Raw genomic sequence first — 21,217 nt, forward strand, 5'->3', positions numbered from 1 at the left:
GTCAAGCTGAGGCATGTTGCTATACACATGGTTGTCTCTCACTCATCTGTTTTCAACTCACACACAGACAGACAGAGTCAAGCTGAGGCATGTTGCTATACACATGGTTGTCTCTCACTCATCTGTTTTCAACTCACACACAGACAGAGATAGAGAGACAGAGACAGACAGAGAGAGAGAGGCACACACAGGGACAGACAGAGAGAGACGGAGAGAGAGAGAGAGAGAGAGACAGAGAGAGAGAGAGAGAGAGAGAGAGGCACAGACAGGGAGACTGAGAATAAGGGAAGGAAAACAGCTGAAAGGATGTACAGACTTATTCTAGACTTTTTTTAAGAGACCATATGGGCAGTGTCTTCCTGTTGGGTTTAAGATTCAAGTTGAACTTGTGACAAAACTGCCTGACAGCTTTAGTTTTCAACATCAATCATTTCAACTCAACACTATGCACGGTTCGCTCCAGGAATCTCCAGGGAATCGCTTAATCCACTAAACCAATTAAGCTCAGAAATATGCAGCATTTTGAGGAATGGTAAACTTCTGTCGAGGGATCTAGAGTATCCTGCAATTACTAAATATAACTAAGGATGAACGCTGTTCAGTGCGTTTACAGTGAAATTAAGGCATAAGCAAGGAGACAAGGATGAAAACAAAATGATAGGCAATAGTCATGGAGTTGGAGGAAGTTGGCAACACACTTTAGAACTGATCTAAGGTCGTATTTTTGATGGACTCGAATGGTCGGGTCACTTAAACATTCCTCTGCTGGTGTCAATACACATCTGGATGCCTTTCAGCACTTGATACAGTACGGTATCCTTCAGGGCAGTTGCCGCAGGCTGTTACTCTGTCTTTTTGGTTGCAAATAATTTGCCACTTGTCTTACAAGAAGCTAAAACGACTACGTGTGCCGAGGATGAGCACCTACTGAAAGCGAGCTCACACACTCTTAGCAAGGAGTTACAGTCAGTGTCAGAATATGTAATTAAGGATAAACTGGTCTTAAATATATCCAAAACCAAAAGCATTGTATTTGGTGCAAAGCATTCTCTTAGAGTTGTGCATAAAGGGTGTGACCTTTGAACAAGTAAAAGAAGCTGATCTCCTAGGTGTAACATTGGATGGTCAGTTATCATAGTCAAGTCATATTGACAAAGTTGTTAAGATTGGGAGAGTTTTGTCTGTTATAAAAAGACACTCCGCGTTTTTGACACAAATATCATCTGTAGATTCAGGCTCTGATCTTTTCTTATCTTGATTACTGTCCGGCAAAATGGGCAGGTGCAGCACAGACAGACCCGGCAAAGCTTCAGCTCCCTCAAAACAAAGCAGCACACATTGCCGTTAACTGCACACGCAGAACTAACATCAACAACATGCATGATAGTCTTTCAGGGTTGAGGAGAAATGGACTACTTCTAGTCTTTTTAAGAAACATTTTTATTTTTTGAAAATGCCTAAACCACCAGTATAATCTATTTGCATACACTTCAAAACAGACGTACCCCACCAGACACGCCACTATGGGTTTCTTCACGGTACCCAAACCAAAAACACATTTAATGCATCGCTCAGTTATGTATAGAGCCATGTCATCGTGGACTGCTCTGCCACCAGAGGTTACTCAGGCAAAAAGCATGTTTAGCTTTAAAACAACATATTGTTAAGATCTAATCGAACTGTTCTGTATATAAGAATATATGAAGTTTGTAAATGGTATTTTTGTTGTCTCTTGGCGTCTTTCCAATATACAACTCTTATTTTAGTTTATTTTGAATTTAATTAAATATATCTTATGTTTTTGTCTATTACTGTTCAGTACTTTGTCATGCATTTGCACGTTTTATGTGGACCCCAGGAAGAGTAGCTAAACTTGAGAAGTAGATCTTAGCCGTAAGCTATAGCCTCTTTACCCTGAGGGAGACCAAGATAGCTCATCAAAAGCCTTCTTATGCAACAACTTATTCAGGTTAACTCAATGCTGTAACATAGCCACAGTGTGCAATCACCATATCAACATGTACGTCTAGAGAGCACTTGTACCGTATGTTCACAGCATAGGACGAAACTTAGGATTTGTCAAACATTCCTCTTTATAATTCCCTGAGATTTAATGAGCTCTTGCCTATAGTTTGTATTTTTGTAGGAAAGACCTCAAAATCTTAATATCAATATTATTATTAATTTTTTAAATCATTTTTGACATTCTTTTGAGGGATGTAAAACACAGTTTAAAAAGCTATGTCCAAAGCCATATCCATCAATAACTTCAGCTGCTAGCCCACAATTTAAGTAATTATAACGCAGCAGGGCAATAGCCCATTGGCAGCATGAGGTAACATAAAATAACCCAGTAAAATAATTGAACAGTTTCAGAACTCAGTTCAGAAATGTGTTAAAACATGACCAAATTCCACAGTCAACATCTGTGAAACTGAGTTAAAAGGTAAAAGGGTAACACAATCATATGTGGCAAATTGCAGAAGCATTCACTGACAGAAAAAACAGGCGTTCAAAGTCTGATATTCCGCAGAGAGAAGTAGTATTGTTAAAAAATACTATACAGTGATTGGCTCTGTTGCTCTTAATCAAGAATGCCATCATGTTATGTTTGTACATTATCTATGGTGTAGGCAGGCTAATTGCAAACTGTAAGAAGATTCTTATAAATGCATTGACATTTATACGTTTGCAATTGCTTACAATATCATAATCCACGTATTGCGAATGTATAAAATCACAGAAGTTGCTAATAAAATGAGTGGATAGAAATCAAAATGTCAAACCATCTCACGGGGTCTGTGAGGGACAGTAAATAAGCAAGGCCAGTGTAATCGCAAGCGCAACTGCTACTGTAACTTTGAAACAACGTAACAATCAGATGAAATTGTTACCTTTTTAACAGTTACGTGTGGAGTGTACAGCATGTTTCAGATCTTTTCACAGCAGTTTAGTTTGCACCATTATTTATTTCATTAAGCGAAGATAACAGCCGAAGTTAATACTAGACACACCCTCTATGTAAACTAACTAAATCTGATCAAAGGACCAACAGCGCATTGAATGGCCAACACTGTATCCAACGTGTCCAGCGCAGTGAAACTACACACTGAAATGGCCAAACACTCTCAAAAGATGTGTATTCTCTACGAATATCTAACGTTACTCCTTTATGTGTTAATTGTGATACTTTCCATTTCTTTATCCACATTTCCTGACCCCAGTTTCCCAACCGTTCAACAACAAAGAATTCCGAGATAACAATGTTGAGTACATTTACTCATTTTGCTTACCTGAACATAATTGATTTCACAGTAGTCTGCTACCCGCGTGAGATTCTGGTAACTCTCTATAAGAGCTCTTTTGCCGGCTGGAATTTCTTCCTCTAACAACATTTGCAGCTCTGCCATCTTACATCGCCCCGCATAGCTTCTTCGCCTTCCCTTTGATTGAAACCACCAGCTCTGCTTCGAGGAGAGAAAAAAAAAAAGAAACTCCTTCGCCTGGTATAGTGGGATTCTTGGCCTCGCTTTCACATCGGCGCAACCTATCAGCCACCCGCAAAAAAAACAACCAACATGGATCACGGTGTAGAATGCTGGGATACGTAGTGTTACAATGTATACTTTTCTGGGTTTCCCAGTGGCAACAGTCGTCAAACTTGATACAACATATCAACGCGTAATGCTTTTATGCCCAGGCTGCATGCTCGCGTAACATTTGTTATTGTGGCCAACAACACATAGTGTTGTGGTGGCTTCGTCCCTTTACCATACAGTTATTTGACGGAACATATTTTGAGGTCAATTACACGCTCAGCCATTGACTGCATTTAGAACTACATATCCGGTAAGCACCCACTGTGTGTGGTGCATTGTGGAGGTTGTAGGGATTTTGGTGTATACTAAACAACATATTTATCAGAGACGGAAGAGTAAGCGAGATATTCCACTTACACATTTTTTTTCTGTTTCTTTTACGCTTGCTTCGTGAGGTTAAGTAGACCAGACCCAGCTGATATTACATTGGTGTCTATGGGAGAGCCACCCCCTTAAGTAAACAGGAACTGACCATTTTCAATGGCCTGAGTGAACGATCTTTATTTATCCACCATCTTCGATATTTCTCTCCATTTTAGCAGTAGAAAACTACAACTCCCTTAGCATACAGTGCCTGTCATTACTGTATTGTGCATGGCTTCTGCTGGTAAGAATAAAGAGAGGTCGCCAAGCAAGTCTCAAACAGGTAGATAATTAAATGCTGAGTGACTAACGTACTTATCTTATTTACCAAGTACAATGCAAAGTTTTTTTTCCTGTTAATTAGAAAGATACAACTTACAAGGATGTTTTTAAACCATTTGTGTTGTTTCTTGCATTGAGCGCTCTAAATTTCAGAGACGACATAACCTCCTGGTGGCTTTGGTTTTGCTTAGGCTACAGTTATGGGGTTGTATTCAAATAGTCAGCTGTGTATATATATATATATATATATATATATATATATATATATAATTCTATATTCGAAAAACTTGCATGTTATTGTTAACGGTTTGCAATGGCTATTTGAAAAATGTTATTATGGGCGTATGACCTAGCTGAAGCCACAAATATTGCTACAACCAACTCAAGTCTTTTGTTAGTAGAATTTAAATTATGATTATCTCTAGGTTTGAAGAGTTCGCTACCGTAATTCACACTTCGGTTCATGATGGAGATGGAGGATGGCAGACCTTTGTACGAGCTGAGGTTTGACGCCGCTGTCAAAGTGATACAAAGCTTGCCTCCAGACGGTAAGAGCTTTAACTACGGGCAAGGCTATATGCCACATTGTAGCAAAGGCAATTGAGTTAGCATACATACAGTGCATTCGGAAAGTATTCAGATCCCTTGACTTCTTACCCAATTTGTTACATTACAGCATTATTCTAAAGCTGTGTCAGGTTGGATGGGGAGCGTCGCTGCACAGCTATATTCAGGTCTCTCAAGAGATGTTCCGACCGGGTTCAAGTCCGGGCTTTGGCTGGGCCACACAAGGACATTCAGAGACTTGTCCCGAAGCCACTCCTGCATTGTCTTGGCTGTGTGCTTAGGTTCGTTGTCCTGTTGGAAGGTGAACCTTCACCCCAGTCTGAGGTCCTGAGCAGGTTTTGATCAAGGATCTCTTCGGACTTTGCTCCATCTTTCCCTCGATCCTGACTAGGGCTGGACGATATGGCCAAAATATTTAAATATTATATCACAGTATTTTTATTCTTTTAATTGGACGGTATTTTTCGTTTTTGAATAATAAAAGGGATATATTTGCTTTATGAGTAGTGAGTGATCCTGGGGTGGCAACGCATACATTCTTTTATCATTTCTGCACTTCCTGCACTCAATTGCAGTGGTGGAAAAAGTACCCAAATGTCATACTTGAGTAAAAGTAAAGATACTGTTAATAAAATACAGTAAAAGTGAAAGTCACCAAGTAAAATACTACTTGAGTAAAAGTCTAAAAGTATTTGGTTTTAAACATACTTAAGTATCAAAAGTAAATGTAATTGATAAAATGTACTTAAGTATCAAAAGCAAAAGTAAAAATAAGGAATTTGAAATTATGTTAAGCAAACCAGATGGCACTATTTTATTTTTTATTTATAGATAGCCGGGGGACACTCCAACATTCAGACATAATTTACAAATAAAGCATTTGTGTTTAGTGAGTCCTCCAGATCAGAGGCAGTAGATGACCAGGGATGTTATCGTGATAAGTGTGTGAATTGGACCATTTTCCTGTCCTGCTAAGCATTCAAAATGTAACGAGTACTTTTAGGTGTCAGGGAAAATGTATGGAGTAAAAGTACAGTATTTTCTTTTGGAATGTAGTGAAGTAAAAGTTGTCAAATATTAATAGTAAAGGACAGATACCAAAAAAAAATGACTTAAGTAGTACTTTAAAGTATTTTAACTGAAGTAAAAAATACTTTCAAGTACTACTTAAGTACTTTACACCACTGCTCATTTGAGATAATTTCCACACTGCCACGTAGGGCTGCACGATATGGGAAAATAATCTAGGACATATTTTTAACCAAATGTTGCAATTGCGATTTGACTTGCGAATTAGAGCAAAACTGTTGGAATCATGGAAATATAATGACTATTCTAATTCTATAGTTAGAATATAGTAGTGGGCACTTTGAATACAGTGTTGTTTGAGATTACAACGAATTAAAATGCCAGGGAGGAGTTATTGTGACAGGGTAGGAACTAAAGTGTTGATAAGTGTTTCCTAGGGGACCCTATAAGCTTTGGCTACATTGCAAGTTTTCTCTTAGCTATTTTATGTAGCTAACATATTCTTGCTTTGCATATTCCTCTTTGATTTAGAACATATTGTTGCACAAACAACATGCTGATTTAGGTCTACACCATCACTGGTATTATCAGGCTGTATTAGCTAGCTACGTTTGCTCTTAATCAGTACATTTATTAGCTTGCTAGCTATTAGCATTAGCGGCTAACAATTAGACAAACTAGCTGTTTGCTGATGTAAGAAACAAACTAAGTGTCATTATATAATGCTAGTGGATTTATATTAAGAAGCCATGTGAAAACAGCATTGTTGTCATCAACATTGCTGCATGTGCTGCATTGACCATGCAGACTGAAGGCAAGTGTCTTGTGGTTGAGGAACATCAAATGCGCTCCTTGAGTGACAGGGGGTGTGGCTAGGTCTGTGTGCACAGAGCGGAGAGAGATGACTCAAGTAACTAAGTACACTATAAAAATTGACATTACACATGGCGTATCACATTTAACAAACCAAACATTCAAATACCGGTATAGAAGGTTAAGTAAAAAAAAAAAAAACAGATCCTGCATCAATACCAGTATATCATTAAAATACGGTATACTGCCCAGCCCTAATCCTGAGGAGTGGCTTCCATCTAGCACATCTACCATAAAGGACTGATTGGTGGAGTGCTGCAGAGATGGTTGTCCTTCCGGAAGGTTCTCCCATCACAGAGGAACTCTGGAGCTCATCGGGATTTTTGGCACCTCCCTGACCAAGACCCTTCTCCCCGATTGCTCAGTTTGGCCGGGCGGCCAGCTCTAGGAAGTGTCTTGGGTGTTCCAAACATCTTCCATTTAAGAATGATGGAAGCCACTATGTTCTTAGGGAACTTCAGTGCCGCAGACATTTTTTGGTACCCTTCCCCAGATCTCTACGGAGCTCTATGGACAATTCCTTCGACCTCATGGCTTGGTTTTTGCTCTGACATGCACTGTCAACTGTGGGACCTTATATAGGCAGGTGTGTGCCTTTCCAAATCATGTCCAATCAATTGAACTAACACAGGTGGACTTCACTCAAGTTGTAGAAACATCTCAAGGATGATCAATGGAAACAGGATGCACCTGAGCTCAATTTCGAGTCTCACAGCAAAGGATCTGAATACTTACGTAAATAAGGTATTTCTGTTTTATTTATTTTATAAATTAGCAAACATTTCTGAAAACATAAGTGTTCTTTTCGCTTTGTCATTATGGGCTATTGTGTGTAGACTGAGGATAATAAAAAAGGGGGGGAAAGGTTGTAACGTAACAAAATGTGAAAAAAGTCAAGGGGTCTGAATACTTTTCGAATGCACTGTACAACAAAGCTGTCTGGGAATTGGTCTATTTGCCTTTTCTATAGCCTGAGTTACATTACAATGCATAAAAAAACAAATAATGAAAGAAAAGCATTGCAAGTTTCAATTTTGTAAAGTTAGTGTGGGAGAAGTGGATTTTTTATTTTTATCGGTCAATAATGACAAACCTCCTGGCATTGACAACTTAGGTGGAAAGCTTCTGAGGATGGTAGCTGACTCTGTAGCCACTCCTATCCTATCTTTAATCTGAGCCTGGAGGAAAGTCTTTGTACTCAGGCCTGAAGGGAAGTCATTCCGCTACCCAGGAGTGGTAAAGCGGCCTTTAATGTTTCTAACAGCAGACCTATCAGCTAGCTGCCAGCTCTTAGCAAACTGTTGGGAAAAATTGTGTTTGACCAAATACAATGCTATTTCTCAGAAAACAGACTTTCAGCATGCTTATAGAGAAGGGCACTTATTATGTACTGCACTGACACTTGACTGATGATTGGTTGAAATAAATTGATAATAAGAAGATTGTGGGAGTTGTACTGTTAGATTTCAGTGCAGACTTTGATATTATTGATCATAACCTGTTGTTGAGAACGTACAGTACCAGTCAAAGGTTTGGACACACCTACTCATTGCACGTTTTTTTTCTATATTTTTTACATTGTAGAATAATAGTGAAGTCATCAAAACTATGAAATGACACATATGGAATCATGTAGTAACAGAAAAGTGTTAAAAAAAAAATCCCAATATATTTTAGATATGATATTTTTAAATGTAGCCATTGATGATAGTTTTGCACACTCTTGGCATTCTCTCAACCAGCTTCATGAGGTAGTCCCCTGGAATGCATTTAAATTAACAGCTGTGCCTTGTTAATTTGTGGAATTTATTTTGAACCAATCAGTTGTGCTGTGTCAAGGTATACAGAAGATAGCCCTATTTGGTAAAAGACCAAGTCTATATAATTGCAAGAACGCCTCAAATAAGCAAAGAGCAACGACAGTCCATCATTACTTTAAGACATGAAGATCAGTCAATCTAGACAATTTCTAGAACTTCGAAAGTTTCTTCAAGTTCAGTCGCAAAAAACCATCAAGCACTATGATGAAACTGGCTCCCATGAGGACCGCCAGAGGAAAGGAAGACCCAGAGTTACCTCTGCTGCAGAGGATAAATTCATTAGAGTCACCAGCCTCAGAAATTGCTGCCCAAATAAATGCTTCACAGAGTTCAAGTAACAGACACATCTCAACATCAACAGTTCAGAGGAGACTGCGTGAATCAAGCCTTCATGGTCGAATTGCTGCAAAGAAACCACATCTGAAGGACACCAATAATAAGAAGAGACTTGCTTGGGACAAGAAACACGAGCAATGGGACATTAGACCAGTGGAAATCTGTCCTTTGGTCTGATGAGTCCAAATTTGAGATTTTTGCTTCCAACTGCTGTCTTTGTTAGATGCAGAGTAGGTGAATGGATGATCTCTACATGTGTAGTTCCCACTGTGAAGCATGGAGGAGGAGATGTGGTGGTGCTTTGCTGTTGACAGTGTCAGTGATTTATTTAGAATTCAAGTCACACTTAACCAGCATGGCTACCACAGCATTCTGCAGCGATACGCCATCCCATCTTGTTTGCGCTTAGTGGGACTATCATTTGTTTTTCAACAGGACAATCACCCAACACACCTCCAGGCTGAGTAAGGGCTAATTGACCAAGAAGGATAGTGATGGAGTGTTGCATCAGATGACCTGGCCTCCACAATCACCCGACCTCAACCCAATTGAGATGGTTTGGGATGAGTTGGACCGCAGAGTGAATGAAAAGCAGCCATCAAGTACTCAGCATATGTGGGAACTGCTTCAAGACCGTTGGAAAAGCATTCAAGGTGAAGCTGGTTGAGAGAATGCCAAGAGTGTGGAAAGCTGTTATCAAGGCAAAGGGTGGCTACTTTGAAAAACGTAAAATATAAAACAAATTTTGAGTTGTTTGACAATTTTTTTGGTCACTACATGATTCCATATGTATTATTTCATACTTTTGATGTCTTCACTATTATTCTACAATGTAGAAAATAAAGAAAACCCTTGAATGAGTAGGTGTGCCCAACCTTTAACAGGTACTGTGTGTGTTATGGCTTTTCAACCTCTGCTCTGAGTCCACGATATGGCAATATATCTAATAGAACTCAAAGGGTTTTCTTTAATGGAAGCTTCTATAATATCAAGCATGTAAAGTGTGGTGTACCATAGGGCAGCTCTCTAGACCCTACTCTTTTCTATTTTTACCAATGACCTGCCAAAGGCATTAAACAAACCATGTGTGTCCATGTATGCTGATGATTCAACCATATACACATCAGCAACCACAGCTAATGAAGTCACTAAATCCCTTAACAAAGAGTTGCAGTCTGTTTTGGAACGGGGGGCCAGTAATAAACTGGTCCTGAACATCTCTAAAACGAAGCATTGAATTTGGTACAAATAATTCCAGAAGTTCTAGACCTCAGCAGAATCTGGTAATGAATGCTGTGGATGTTCAACAAGTTGAGGAGACTAAATTACTTGATGTTACCTTAGATTGTAAACTGTCACGGTCAAACATATAGATTCAATGGTTGTAAAGATGGGGAGAGGTCTGTCCGTAATAAAGACATGCTCTGCTTTTTCGAAACCATACTCCAAAAAGCAAGTTCTTCAAGCTATAGTTTTGTCTTATCTTGATTATTGTCCAGTTGTGTGGTTGAGTGCTGCAAGGAAGACCTAGTTAAGCTGCAGCTGGCCCAGAACAGAGCGGCACGTCTTGCTCTTCATTGTAATCAGAGGGATAATATATATATTTGCTGTTTATATATATATATATATATATATATATATATAATCTCAACAGCAAAGCACCACCACACCATCACATCTCCTCCTCCATATATATATTATCCCTCTGATTACAATGAAGAGCAAGACGTGCCACTCTGTTCTGGGCCAGCTGCAGCTTAACTAGGTCTTCCTTGCAGCACTCAACCAAATGTCAATATATATATATATTATGCATGCCAGTCTCTCGTGGCTAAGAGTTGAGGAGAGACTGACTGCATCCCTTCTTCTTTTTATAAGAAACATTAATGTGTTGAAAATCCCAAATTGTTTGCACACACACTTACCCCACAAGACATGCCACCAGGGGTCATTTCACATTCCCCAAATCCAGAACAAATTTAAGAAAGCGTACAGTATTTGAGACATTATTGCATGGAACTCCGTTCCATCTCTTATTGCTCAAATTAACAGCAAACCTGTTTTAAAAAAACAGATAAAGCAACACCTCACAGCACAACGCCTCTCCCCTATTTGATCTAGATAGTTTGTGTGAATGTATTGATATGTAGGCTACGTGTGCCTTTTTAAAAATGTATGTAGTTCTGTACTTGAACTGTTCTTGTCTATTCATTTTCTGTATTATGTAATGTTTTGTGTGGTCCCCAGGAATATTAGCTGCTGCTTTCGCAAAAGCTAATGGAGATCCTAATAAAATACAATGAAATTACAATTTAAATGCAATGTGTGTGAACCCCACAGAGTTTTCCAAAAGCCTGTCAAATGTAAGATGTATTTTGTGTATCGATTCCAGGTTCCTTTCAGCCCTCCAATGACATGATGCTCAAGTTTTACAGTTACTACAAACAAGCCACACTTGGACCATGCAACATACCCAGACCTGGCTTTTGGGATCCGGTGGGAAAAGTTAAATGGTAATGCAAAGTAAACCGTAGGAGCATAGCCGCAGGAAGTAGTTTGACGGTGGGGGTGCTGCGAGGGGGGGTAAAAATGTAATAATTATAATAATCTGATAATACTTGTGGAATATAAAAATACTTGCTTGATATGTTTTCCAGTTTCTTGAAATACTTTGCAAATGCAACTTATTACTACTTTTCAAATCAAATGCAATTTGTCACATACACATGTTTAGCAGATTTTTATTGCGGGTGTAGTGAAATGCAAGGCGCTCTTATCCAGAACAACTTACAGTAGTGAGTGCATACATTTTCATACTTTTCCCCTGTGAAAAAAATAAATAATTCATATTTTTCATGTGTTGCTGCAGCACCCTCCGCACCCATACTTCCCGCAGCTATGTGTAGGAGTCAAATAAGGTCTTCTAACAACAGAGATTCTGCACTGGAGTCCTATTTTTATTCTCTGTATTGTAGTCCTTGCAGTTAACTTTCCTATTGCCACATTTTGTCTGATATGTCAGGTCACCTTCTACCCACTTGGCGGGAGTTGACAGTGTTTACTTGTGTACAATGTAGATTGTTAAAGAAGATGGCTACACTAAGCAAATTCTCTTTTAGGATTGACACTGAAGCTATTTATACTCGGTTAACTATTATACTATTACTGCTTTACCGGCCCTAACTTGTAGAGTTGGCAGGCCAGCTACTGCTTAGCTCAATGTGCATCTGGGTCATTGACCAATTGGATACTCTGCTGATAACAAATGTCATGATTATGACATTTAGGAATCAGGTTTGAGGAGTTACCGAGGTAACTTTGGTCAACTTTGAGTACAACTCGGGATAACCGGTACCACAAAAGTGGCTCCCTTTTTAGCCAGATACATTTCAATGGCAATGAATCCTTCAGTAGTAACCTGCTCCGAGGCAGGCTAAATCAGGGCTAACCCCATTAATTCGGAATGAAGTGTCTGAGCCGCGAGGTGAGGACCAATGAAATCAGATTACATCCCTCTTGCAAAGATTGCGTCATCATCCCCTTCTTTTGAGTAAGATGACCGATTTTAAATGTTTTTGTGTATAATAAGTTCGAATACCTATCACATTTAGTAATGATAGAATGCATTTGAAACTTAATGCACAGTAAAACTTTTATGACTTAATACAATTATTTTTTGATAGGAGTGGGGGAAAAAGGTGGTCGTGCACACCAAAGACGGCATGACGATAAGTAATAAAATAAGGACGTCACTTCAAAAAGCCTGTTTCACACCATAGTCTGCTGGATTGGCAAGATAACTTTTATTTCATTTTGATTCAACACAAATTAAAATGTGGCACTGACTCGCCCATGTAATGATTCTTCAGCAGTGTCTCAATGAAGAGTTCGACTGGCCACGTGCGACATGCACGCGCAGTTACAAGCCCGCTAGAGTTAGCAGCAGGCGGACGAGCATTATCCACCGTCGTAGTACGGATAAAACTGGAACGTGAAGCTGGCTAGCTTTAGAAAACCCTGAGTAGATCAAGCTTCCTTTCATAGTATACCTCTCAGAACTATAATGGCTTGACATGCTGCCCATGGCTCCTATTTCAGTGTCCATTATGCCCGTTATGTATATGAGAGTTCAAGAATGGAAAGAAAGTTTATTATAATACACAAGATCCTTGGGTATTGCAGTTTCTGTTACTGATGACTTAACAAAATGTTAACCTGTATCACATTTTTTCCCAAGGCAATATGCATTCAGAAAATATTCAGACCCCTTCCTCTTTCCAACATTTTGTTACGTTATAGACTTATTCTAAAATTGATTAAATAAATAAAAATGTACCTCAATCTACACACAATACCCCATAATGACAAAGCGAAAACAGGTTTTTAGACATTTTTGCAAATGTATTCAAATAAAAAACAGATATTACATTTACATAAGCATTCAGACCCTTACTCAGTACTTTGTTGAAGCACCTTTGCCGGTGATTACAGTCTTGAGTATTCTTGGGTATGACGCTACAAGCTTGGCACACCTGTATTTGGGGAGTTCTCCCATTCTTCTCTGCAGATCTTCTCAAGCTCTGTCAGGTTGGATGGGGAGCGTTTCTGCACAGCTATTTTCAGGTCTCTCCAGAGATATTCGATCGGGTTCAAGTCTGGGCTCTGGCTGAGCCACTCAAGGACATTCAGAGACTTGTCCCTAAGCCACTCCTGCGTTGTCTTGGCTGTGTGCTTAGTGTCGTTGCCCTGCTGGAATGTGAGCCTTTGCCCCAGTCTGAGGTCCTGAGCACTCTGAACCAGGTTTTCGTCAAGGATCTCTCTGTACTTTGCTCTGTTCATCTATCCCTTGATTCTGACCAGTCTCCCAGTCCTTGTCGCTGAAAAACATCCCCACAGCATTATGCTGTAGGGATGGTGCCAGGTTTCTTCCAGACGTGACACTTGGCATTCAGGCCAAATAGTTACATCTTGGTTTCGTCAGACCAGAGAATCTTGTTTCTCATGGTCTGAGAGTCCTTTAGGTGCCTTTTGGCAAACTCCAAGCTGGCTGTCATGTGCCTTTTACTGAGGAGTGGCATCCATCTGGCCACACTACCATAAAGGCCTGATTGATGGAGTGCTGCAGAGATGGTTGTCCTTCTGAAAGGTTCTCCTATCTCCACAGAGGAACTCTGGAGCTCTGTCAGAGTGACCATCGGGCCCTTCTCCCCCGATTGCTCAGTTTGGCCGGGCGACCAGCTCTAGGAAGAGTCTTGGTGGTTCCAAACTTCTTCTATTTAAGAATGATGGAGGCCACTGTGTTCTTGTGGACCGTCAATGCTGCAGAAATGTTTTGGTAGCCTTCCCCAGATCTGTGCCTTGACACAATCCTGTCTCTGAGCTCTACGGACAATTCCTTCAATCTCATGGCTTGGTTTTTCCTCTGACATGCACCGTCAACTGTGGGACCTTATATAGACAGGTGGGTGCCTTTCCAAATCATGTCCAATCAATTGACTTTACCACAGGTGGACTCCAATCAAGTTGTAGAAACATCTCAAGGATGATCAATGGAAACAGGATGCACCTGAGCTCAATTTCGAGTCTCATAGCAAAGGGTCTGAATAATGCAAATAAGGTATTTCTGCTTTTATCTGTAATACATTTGCAAAAATGTCTAAACCTGTTTTCACTTTGTCATTATGGGGTATTGTGTGTAGATTGATGAGGGGGAAAAATATTTTATCCATTTTAGAATCAGTCTGTAATGTAACAAAATGTGGAAAAAGTGAAGGGGTCTGAATACTTTCCGCATGCACTGTACTCCAGGAGACACTTAATGTAGGTGTTATGTTAAACATCTTGTTCTGTCTACATAGGGATGCATGGAGTGATCTGGGAGATATGCCCAAGAAAGAGGCTATGACAGCTTACGTTGATGAAATGAAGCTGGTAAGTGCATACCAGCGTTGGCGTCTATTCTAATACATTGTTGATGAATCCAGGAAGCGAATAGAATTCTATTCTAGGATTGATATTTCCTGAGTTCAATGAAGTAGATCACTTTGTTGATGAAAATCTGTCTGAATGGCATTCAGACAGGATCGCTAGGACAATCAGTGGACACTAAATGTGTTTGCTGTCGTATTTAAACAACAGATCCTTGAGGGCATGCCCTGTACAGATGAGGTAGAGCAGCTTCTAAAGGTGCTGGGCCCATTCTACGAACAGGTGGAAGAGAAAAAGCAGATACATCAGGTGTCAGACCTGTCCGCAGGTACTGTCACTACCTTTTCTAATTTGATTTCATATGAATTTGATTTATTTTATTTGGAATGTCTTCCATTTTAACATATCCATTTCTATCATGTGCTCAGCCCGTTTGACAAGGTTTGCTAGGCAACTTGAAGGCAAGTGTATGGACATGTATCATTTACCCACAATGACCTGCCCCTTAGTTATGTCTGGTGTTGTAGTTCTGTATACATACATTTTCTTTCATATTTTTTTAGATATATTTTTACTTTATATCTCCTAGTTTGGCTAAATTGGAATTTATCTCCTAGTATGTCTCCTAGTATATCTTATAGTTTGGCTAAATTAGAATTGATCTCCTAGTATGTCTCCTAGTATATCTTACAGTTTGGCTAAATTAGAACGTATCTCCTAGTATATCTTGTAGTTTGGCTATATTAAACTAATAGTAACATATAGTTCTAATAACGTTGTAACACTGTTGTTGCTATGCCGCAGGTTTTGGAACCATGCTAACATCAGCACCTTCAAAAAGTGTCACAAAGAGCCTCATTAGGACAATGGAAATGAATGGCACTTTGGAGACACGGCAACCCAGACAGGCTGTTGAACCTCCGAAGCCCAAAGTCATGGCACTGAAGGAACAGGGGGAGGAAGAGGAGTTTGAGTTTGATGAGGAAGATGAGATGGAGGATGGAAAATTAGAAATTGTTGAGATAAAAGAGGTGAAAAAAGGTATATGTTGTCGAACATTAAATAATGTAAATAAATAAAAAAGGAAAACGTTAAGCAGAAATGTTTATCTTGTAATAATATTTTTTATTTATTTTTATCTTTCATTGAAAAAAGCCTCAGCCCCACAGCCGAAGAAAAATGGCTCATCCAGGAGACCTAAAGTACCCCTGTCCAATGGTAATGTGTGGAACGGGGTGGGCCACCTCCCCAATGGGACCCACACCTCCAAGGCCGCCCTGAACAGTGAGGACTCAGAGGAGCGCCTCACCAACAGCACCCTGCCCTTGGAGCCCCATGTCCAGGTCAATGGCCACCACGCAGGTGGGTTCCACTGGTTAAAGTTGCATCGACAACAGCAGGGATCTCCAACCCTGTTCTTGAAGAGCTACCCTCCGGTAGGTTTTTGGCTCCAACCCTAATCTAACGCACCTGATTCTAAAAATGAGCTGGTTGATAAGCTAAATCAGGTTAGTTATAACTGGGGTTGAAGTTAAAATCTACAGGAGGCTAGCTCTCCAGGATCATGGTTGGAGAGCCCTGGACAACAGTGACATACTGTAGTGAAGGGTAGGGTTTCCTAAACTTGGTCCTGGGGCCCCTTCTGGGTGCATGTTTTGGTTTTTTCCCTAGCACTACACAGCATTCAAATAACCAAAGCTTGATGAGTTGATTATTTGAATCAGCTGTGTAGTGCTAGGGGGAAAAACCAAAACGTGCACCTTGGTGGAGGGAAAGGGAAAGGAAATACCTAGTCAGTTGCACAACTGAATGGATTCAACCGAAATGTGTCTTTCACGTTTAACCTCTGAATCAGAGAGGTGCGGGGGTTGCCTTATTCGATGTCCCTGTCATCAGCGCCAGGGGAGCAGTTGTTTTTGGGGGTTAACTGCCTTGGCATGTTGTTCCTACATTGCCATCGTCGACGGTTTGAGTTCCCTATGCCCCTGGGCCGTAAGTCTCTTATCCATGGCCGCCAGATTGTTAATAGTAAATTTCGCTTTACACTAACATTACTTTTTATTTGTTGTAAACACAAAAAGGTAGAAGCTCTTTCCCTGTGGTAACCAATAGGTATTTCGGGCACCATAGAAAAAGATAGAAACTAACAAATCTGGTTGCATGATGGATATTACATTTGTGTATTGTTGTAACGTATACCATAGATATATTAGGCCTAGAGTTAAGTCTGTATAATAGCTTTCTTTTATAACAGAACTGAGTATTGAAATTGGATACAATTCACAATTGCCATTGATATCCACTATGCAGAATATCAACATTGCTCGTTTCAACAAGAATCAGCCCTTATAGGCCTAACCCAGATCCACCATTAACCAGATGTCCATAAAAGGTTTAAAGATGGATAGTCAGTCCTCTGTAGATTAGCACCCTGCCTGCCCACACTGGGCGGTTGTTCTCATGGATCCTTGGCCATGTGATCTGATAAGCTACTCAGCTTTACTCCCAGAGCTGTTGCAACTCAGCATTTCCCTAGGAACAGCCACAGACTCCCTGCTCTGATGGATTGCCATTACATTATGCTCCTAAAAGCTGGTCTAGGGTCAGTTGTGTTTCTATTACTTTCACCTCTCACCAACTCATTACATCAAATTAGTGATCACCTTGAGAAAGGAGAAAGAATGCATTTGGAATGTGGAACACACAATATGATGTGAAATGGAGCACAGGCCTCTGCAATGGTTGCATTTGTGTTGCTTCTTAATCAGTCTGTTCCAGGCCAAACTAGCACAAACTTCTCCCTGAGGGAAGGTTCCCATATGTCTAAGAATCTGACCTGACCTGTATGGGACGGGTTACTATTTGTTCCCATAGATCTCGACCCGGATGTATTCAGGCCCTATCGCGCGGCCAGTGACTCAGACAGCGAGGTCTACTGCGACTCCATGGACCAGTTTGGCCTGGAACAGGTAAGAAGCAAAGGGGACACCTAGTCAATTACACAACTGAATGTATTCAACCGAAATGTGTCTTCCCGCATTTAACACAACTACTATGAATCAGAGGGCACAAGCACGGTGTACAGACAATGCAAGTACACACTCCATGTACATGGAGCATTTCCAAATCCTCATGTATGTGTGTTTTGGTCCAGGGCTCTGAGGCACAAACTGACCGCTGTCTGGAGCTGGATGAGGAGCATGGGGAGACTAGTGGAGGGGCCAGTGTGGCGGGCATCCAGTGTGGCGCGGAGGATGGGGAGACTAGTGGAGGGGCCTCTCAGAGACAAAGACTGAATACAGACAGGCCCAATAGCTCCCTGGTCAGGAGAGAACGAGGTAAGGTGTGTGTTTAGGCCCTGTCTTACTTCTCGATTTACCTACAAGTGTATGTCAGTGTTTACACCGCTTTTCTGTGTTTGCGTGTGTTATAGGTTCTAGGTCTTCAGGGCACAGTCCAGGTGCCCAGAAGCCCTTGCAGGGTAGCGGGGGGGACGGGGAGCGGTGGGGGGGACCGGGGACACCAGGAGGCAGTCTGAATGAGCAGATCGTAGTGGCGCTGGCCAGACTGCAGGAAGACATGCAACGTGTCCTGGAGAGACTGCACACACTGGAGGCCCTCACTGCATCCCAGGTCAGAGACCCACATTTAGCAATTAAAGTATATTACTTAGCCTGTTGATAGTGACTACTGTGGAAAGAGTATCTAATAGCAAACATGCAGTTATGCAGTACTCAAACACCTCAATATTTTGTATTCATTCTTAATACTTCAGGATTTTGGTTCATGACTTTAAGATGGACTGTAACTATTTAGGTATGTTATAAGTACTCATTTGTTTTGCACCTTCTCTCTTTGTACATGTTCTCTAGGCAAGGTCATCGGCTCAACCATACCCATCATCACCCCTGGCAAAGAAGAATAGTACGGTGCGCTGCCTTTACGCTCTGTCAATGTTTCATTTGGACTCGCATCGTCATAGACTGAAGATGACCTTTTGTATTTTCCTAGTTTTCTGTCTAATCACACATATTTAGATTCAGAATATAGGTTCCTTTGGTTTTAGGGATATTGTGACCTTCTGTTCGATCACTTTTTATTTATCCTCTGTCCTCTAGAAACCATCCTGGTGGCCTTTCGACGTGTCTCCCAGCACTGTAGCCTTTGCTGTTGCGTGGCCATTTGTGGTGCAGTGGCTTATCCGCCGATATCTTCAACGTAGGAGAAGGTAATTGTATAGCAAGATGGGGATATTCTAAAATAACTAAGTCAATTGTATTTTTGTGTAAATTGAGACATTTTGTTACATTTATGTTAGTTGTTCAATCCATTCATGATTCTGCCTCTGATAGTCTCTATATGTGGATACTGTAGCTAATCTATTTTGTACTTAGTAAGAATGTTTTAGTAAGAATGTTTTCTTGTCCCCACTATCAGACGAATCAATTGAAAAATCTCCCAGCCCAAACACACAAAGCGACAAAGAGAAGACTCTCAACAGTCTTTGGTTTGTTAAAGACCGTCGCCTCCCTTATGCTTTCCCCCACACCTCCGTAACTCTAGCTTTTGCGCTATGAAGATTGCACTAGGAGTAGTGAGTGGTGGAAGCCTCGCAAGCCACAAGCACTAGAATTGAAATCAAAGAGAAATGTGAATGTATTGAACCACAGCTTGTAATCATGCAAGCTTTTTTTGAGATGATAGGCTACAATTACTTTACTACATTAGTAATTATTTTGCTCTTAAGAAATTACTAGGATTTAACTTGGGAGGGGAAAGTTATTGTTTGTGTATGTTGATTATGGCATTGTTCATAGATAGATCACAATAGTTTCTTTCTTTTATTGCAAGTATGCCGTACATCTTATGGGCATTATAAGAACTATTTTATCTAACTTGTCCTGCAAATGCCTGCCATGGACATACTGCAATATAAACCATAGGCCATATATCATAATTTCTTAGGCAATGCTGCTAATATATCGTGATAACTGTAGGTAGATAAAGTGTATATATAATGATGTATTCTTTGAAAGGTACATTTAATTCTGAAAATGTATTATTTCTAATAACATGAAATGAAAATTAAGGCGTTGTCTAGTTTTTGGTTAACCTGGTTGTTGTACATTAAGTTAGGTTGTACATGACTGCTAAATGTTTTTTCTAGGATGTGAAGGGTTCATATTTAGTAACATACTTCATATCTGATCATGTTTTTATACACATAGCTTGTGTATTTTCTTAATTTCATCAACCCACAATCAAGTGCCTCGCCAATGTAAGGTATATGGGGTATTGCAGAGCCGTATACGCTACGGTTCTGGGGTATTGTAGTTCTGTTCACTCTCAAGTAAAACATCTCAACATTGGACTAGATTCTTTAAAAAAAAATATAAGAGAACCAGCTGGATGAGAAATGCTCATTGGACACAAAATGTAGGCCAATCCATCCCACACCTTGTTTATGGCAGTGAAAAGCTGTATAATGAGGATTTTTCACACCGAACATTCAGTGCTTTCTTCTCTAAGGCAGTGTTTTCTAACTCCAGTTGTCGAGTACCGGCAACAGCACACGTTTGTGTTGTAGCCAAGCACACCTGATTAAACTCATCAACTAATCATCAAGCGCTCAATGAGTTGAATCAGGTGAGTTTGTCCGGGGCTACAACGTGTGCTGTTGGGGGTACTCGGGGACTGGATTTGAGAAACACCGCTCTAAACTGTACGGTTTCGAACCAATCATAAGATCTGTCTTTCTCACTTTCTTTAAAGGTCCAATGCAGCTGTGTTTCTCAATATAAAGTAATTTATGGGTAACAATTAAGTACCTTACTGTGATTGTATTCAATTAAAATGGTAAAAAAAAATAAACCAAAACTTGCTTCTTAGCAAAGAGCAATTTCTCAAGCAAGAATTTTCCTAGGGCTGTCTGGGGGGAGTGGTCTGGGGAAACTGAACATTTGCTGTTATTGGCAGAGGTTTGGAACTTTCTTATTGGTCTAGTAACTAATTTAGCATCAGGTGATGTTATCAGGCAGGCCAAACCTCCATCCCACCAAAACAGGCTGTAATTTCAGGCAGTCTTTTCAAACAGCTCTTACACTGAAAGGGCATTATCATAATGTTCACAGTATTATTCCAACCTCAGTGTGGAAATATAAAACACAGGAAAATCACATTTTTTACAGATTTTTTTTTTTTTTACTGGGCTTTTAATAGCAATATTCTTATGTTTCAATGTAGCAAAGTATATTGTGATGTGTAAATTTGGTCCGACTGAAGATGGTTATGTATGGCGTCTGTTTTTAATACTGAGTTTTAAATCTGTTAGATTTTTTTTTTTTTAAGTTGAATTGGTTCATGTAGTATACATTGTTTAAAAATAGCTGTACAGTCCAGAGTAATGCAATATTTTAATTG

At 40.1% G+C, this 21,217-nt stretch overlaps 2 protein-coding genes across 20 annotated transcripts in view; one reads left to right on the plus strand and one right to left on the minus strand.

The window, feature by feature from the left end:
* Positions 1-3,560, minus strand: part of LOC106590302 (abl interactor 1) — a 64,885-nt gene extending 61,325 nt beyond the window's left edge. For 16 of the 19 annotated variants that reach the window (XM_014181169.2, XM_014181165.2, XM_014181160.2 and 13 more), the window contains exon 1: positions 3,294-3,560. In XM_014181169.2, the coding sequence (XP_014036644.1) occupies positions 3,294-3,410 (117 nt within the window). In that variant the 5' untranslated portion in view covers positions 3,411-3,560. The remainder of the gene's footprint in view (positions 1-3,293) is intronic. The other 3 variants (XM_045710883.1, XM_045710881.1, XM_045710882.1) reach the window with 2 other exon arrangements.
* A 410-nt stretch (positions 3,561-3,970) lies between these two features.
* LOC106590305 (acyl-CoA-binding domain-containing protein 5A) lies at positions 3,971-20,685 on the plus strand. Its single transcript, XM_014181180.2, has 13 exons — positions 3,971-4,245; positions 4,670-4,792; positions 11,262-11,382; positions 14,728-14,800; positions 15,008-15,125; positions 15,602-15,838; positions 15,953-16,159; positions 17,672-17,766; positions 17,952-18,135; positions 18,231-18,430; positions 18,670-18,726; positions 18,916-19,025; positions 19,235-20,685. The coding sequence occupies exons 2-13, from the start codon at positions 4,708-4,710 to the stop codon at positions 19,245-19,247; spliced, it is 1,500 nt and encodes a 499-aa protein (XP_014036655.2). The 5' UTR covers positions 3,971-4,245; positions 4,670-4,707; the 3' UTR covers positions 19,248-20,685.
* Positions 20,686-21,217: the final 532 nt, after the last annotated feature.

Source organism: Salmo salar, chromosome ssa29 (assembly GCF_905237065.1).
Source record: "Salmo salar chromosome ssa29, Ssal_v3.1, whole genome shotgun sequence".
In the NCBI taxonomy this organism is placed as follows: domain Eukaryota; kingdom Metazoa; phylum Chordata; class Actinopteri; order Salmoniformes; family Salmonidae; genus Salmo; species Salmo salar.

Excerpts from the sequence above, each read along its gene's own strand:
- LOC106590305 (XM_014181180.2), top strand. The coding sequence starts at position 4,708 with ATGATGGAGATGGAGGATGGCAGACCTTTGTACGAGCTGAGGTTTGAC. Across the intron at positions 15,126-15,601 it reads GGTGTCAGACCTGTCCGCAG|GTTTTGGAACCATGCTAACA; the intron begins GTACTGTCACTA and ends GCTATGCCGCAG. Across the intron at positions 18,136-18,230 it reads CCTGGTCAGGAGAGAACGAG|GTTCTAGGTCTTCAGGGCAC; the intron begins GTAAGGTGTGTG and ends CGTGTGTTATAG.